The 2,320-nt window shown below is 34.8% G+C and overlaps 1 protein-coding gene across 1 annotated transcript; it reads right to left on the minus strand.

The window, feature by feature from the left end:
* Positions 1-822: 822 nt before the first annotated feature.
* On the minus strand, positions 823-1,691 carry LOC143688532 (chromobox protein homolog 3). Its single transcript, XM_077166594.1, has one exon. It carries the CDS (start codon positions 1,598-1,600, stop codon positions 1,049-1,051), a length of 552 nt encoding a protein of 183 aa, XP_077022709.1. The 5' UTR covers positions 1,601-1,691; the 3' UTR covers positions 823-1,048.
* Positions 1,692-2,320: the final 629 nt, after the last annotated feature.

Raw genomic sequence — 2,320 nt, forward strand, 5'->3', positions numbered from 1 at the left:
GGCTGTAGGTCACATTTTCCTGTCAATCTATAGATTTGTTTCTTTTCTTTTTCTTTATTTATTAAGATAAATTGTAGGTTTTTAGAAAAATCATGCATAAAATCTAGAGTTTCCATATATCACCATTTTCATAGCACCTTGCATTGGTGTCGTATATTTGTTACAATTGATGAGAGAAGACTTTTGTAATTTTACATTAGGGTTCATTGTTTTTTTAGAACCTTTAATTGGCCTTTTAACTATGCCTTGTTTGACTAATGAAAATAAACAGTACTACCTTGTTTTCTCATTTGGGTGGGGAGATGGTTGGTTATGGCAGTTTCTTCTCAGAGTTTCACAAGTATTTTGCATTTATATGATTAAAGGCATAGACATGGATTTTGCTCTGGTGCTTCAAATTATATAAATTATTTGTATTATATTTAAATTGTCCAATTAATTACTGAATCATCTGTATGATTTGAAAGTTTATGACTTAAGGAAACTTTTCAATTTAAGTGATTTCTTACTCAGAATGATGGTATCACAGAACCACCATGGACTTATCCATGGTTATGAAATGCCTTTTTTTATGGTTTTGCTTTCGATGAATGTAAAAAATAATAAAATAAAAATTACATATGTATTTATACACACACATACATACACACACAAAAAAAGAACGCAGAAAGGTCAGAATGGTCTCCTTAGGCATGTATGGGGCTAAACACAAGTTCTGATTCAGTAAAGACTACGGGAAATTTCCCCACATTTAGAAAAGCTGTTCTCTAATGCAAAGAAAATAATATACCATGGTATCAAATGTTCTTTTCTGATAAATGATGCAACTACAGAAAGCTTTTATTTGTTCAAAGTAACCAGTGATATTGATGCAAAAACAAAACAAAAACCAATACCCCCCAAAATACCTAACTCCCCCAATAATACTACTTCAAAACAAACATATCAAACTTGATTTCCAGTAGAATATTCTTCACACTAATAAATCAAAAAACCAAGACCCAGGTTTTATATATATATAAATATATATAAAAAGCAATCCAAACAATTATTGAGCTTCATCTTCTGGACAAGAATGCCAAGTTAGTCTCTCTTCATAAAAAGCAATTACAATTTGAGGACACTTCATGTTTGCCTCTTTGGCCAGCACCAAGTCTGCCTCATCTGAATCTTTCCATTTCATGAGAAACATTAATTCTCCACTGCTATCTGTGGCACCAATTATACGTTCAGGATCAAGACCTCTTGCAAAGCCTCTTGGTTTGTCAGCAGCATCTCTTTTCTTCTTTGATTTACTGTCATCAGATTCACTGTCAGATAATGATTTTCTTTTTGTACCATCTTTTTCTTTACCAGCTTTTTGAGAATTAAGAAATGCTTCAATTAACTCTGGGCAATCTAAATTTTCTTCAGGCTCCCAAGTATTGTCAGCATCTGTAAATCCCTTCCACTTCAGGAAATACTCCACCTTCCCATTTACTACACGTCGATCCAGTACTTTTTCCACCACAAATTCTTCAGGTTCTGCCTCTTCTACTTTTTTACTCTTTCCATTCTGCTTCTTTCCCATTTTCTGCAATGTAGTTTTATTGGAGGCCATTTTTTATTGCAGACTTGAAGAGCTATTATTCACCGCCTCCGAGCTGCTCCAGGTCCCGGGTCTGCAGCGTCTCCAGCCCTGCGCGCCTCCAGCTCGACTCATTGTTTTTTATGTCCTTTCTTTTTATTTTCTAATTTTTTATTCTAGGAACCTAGAATTTCTCCTTCGAGCCACATTCAAATATATGTTTCATTGATGTTAATGACATTCACAAAGTTTCCTACTGTCACCACTATCCATTTCCAAAAATTCTCAGTCACCCCAAACAGAAACTCTGTAGCAATTAAGCATTATGTCCCCCTTCCTTATCCCCACCCTAGTCCCTGGTTACCTGTAGTGTAGTTTCTGACTCGAGGAATTTGCTTATTCTAATGATTTCATTTTAGTGGTATCATACACTAATTGTCCTTTTGTGCCTGGCTCATTTCACTCAGCCTAATGTCCTCAGGGTTCATTCATGTTGTCGCCTGCATCAGGACTTTATTCCTTCTTACAGCTGAACAGTATTCCATCATGAGTGTAGATCACATTTTGTTCATTCATTCGTCAGTGACGGACACTATTCCAGTCATTTGTCCATTCTTTAACTGGGTTGTATGTCTTTTTCTTGTTGAATTTTAGAATTTCTTTTTTTCTAATACAAGACCGTGAAGATGCTTCCTTATATTTTCTTCAAGAAGGTCTAGCTCTTATTTTAAGGTCTTTGATCCATTTTTAGTT

Source organism: Tamandua tetradactyla, chromosome 1, assembly GCF_023851605.1.
Source record: "Tamandua tetradactyla isolate mTamTet1 chromosome 1, mTamTet1.pri, whole genome shotgun sequence".
Classification (NCBI taxonomy): domain Eukaryota; kingdom Metazoa; phylum Chordata; class Mammalia; order Pilosa; family Myrmecophagidae; genus Tamandua; species Tamandua tetradactyla.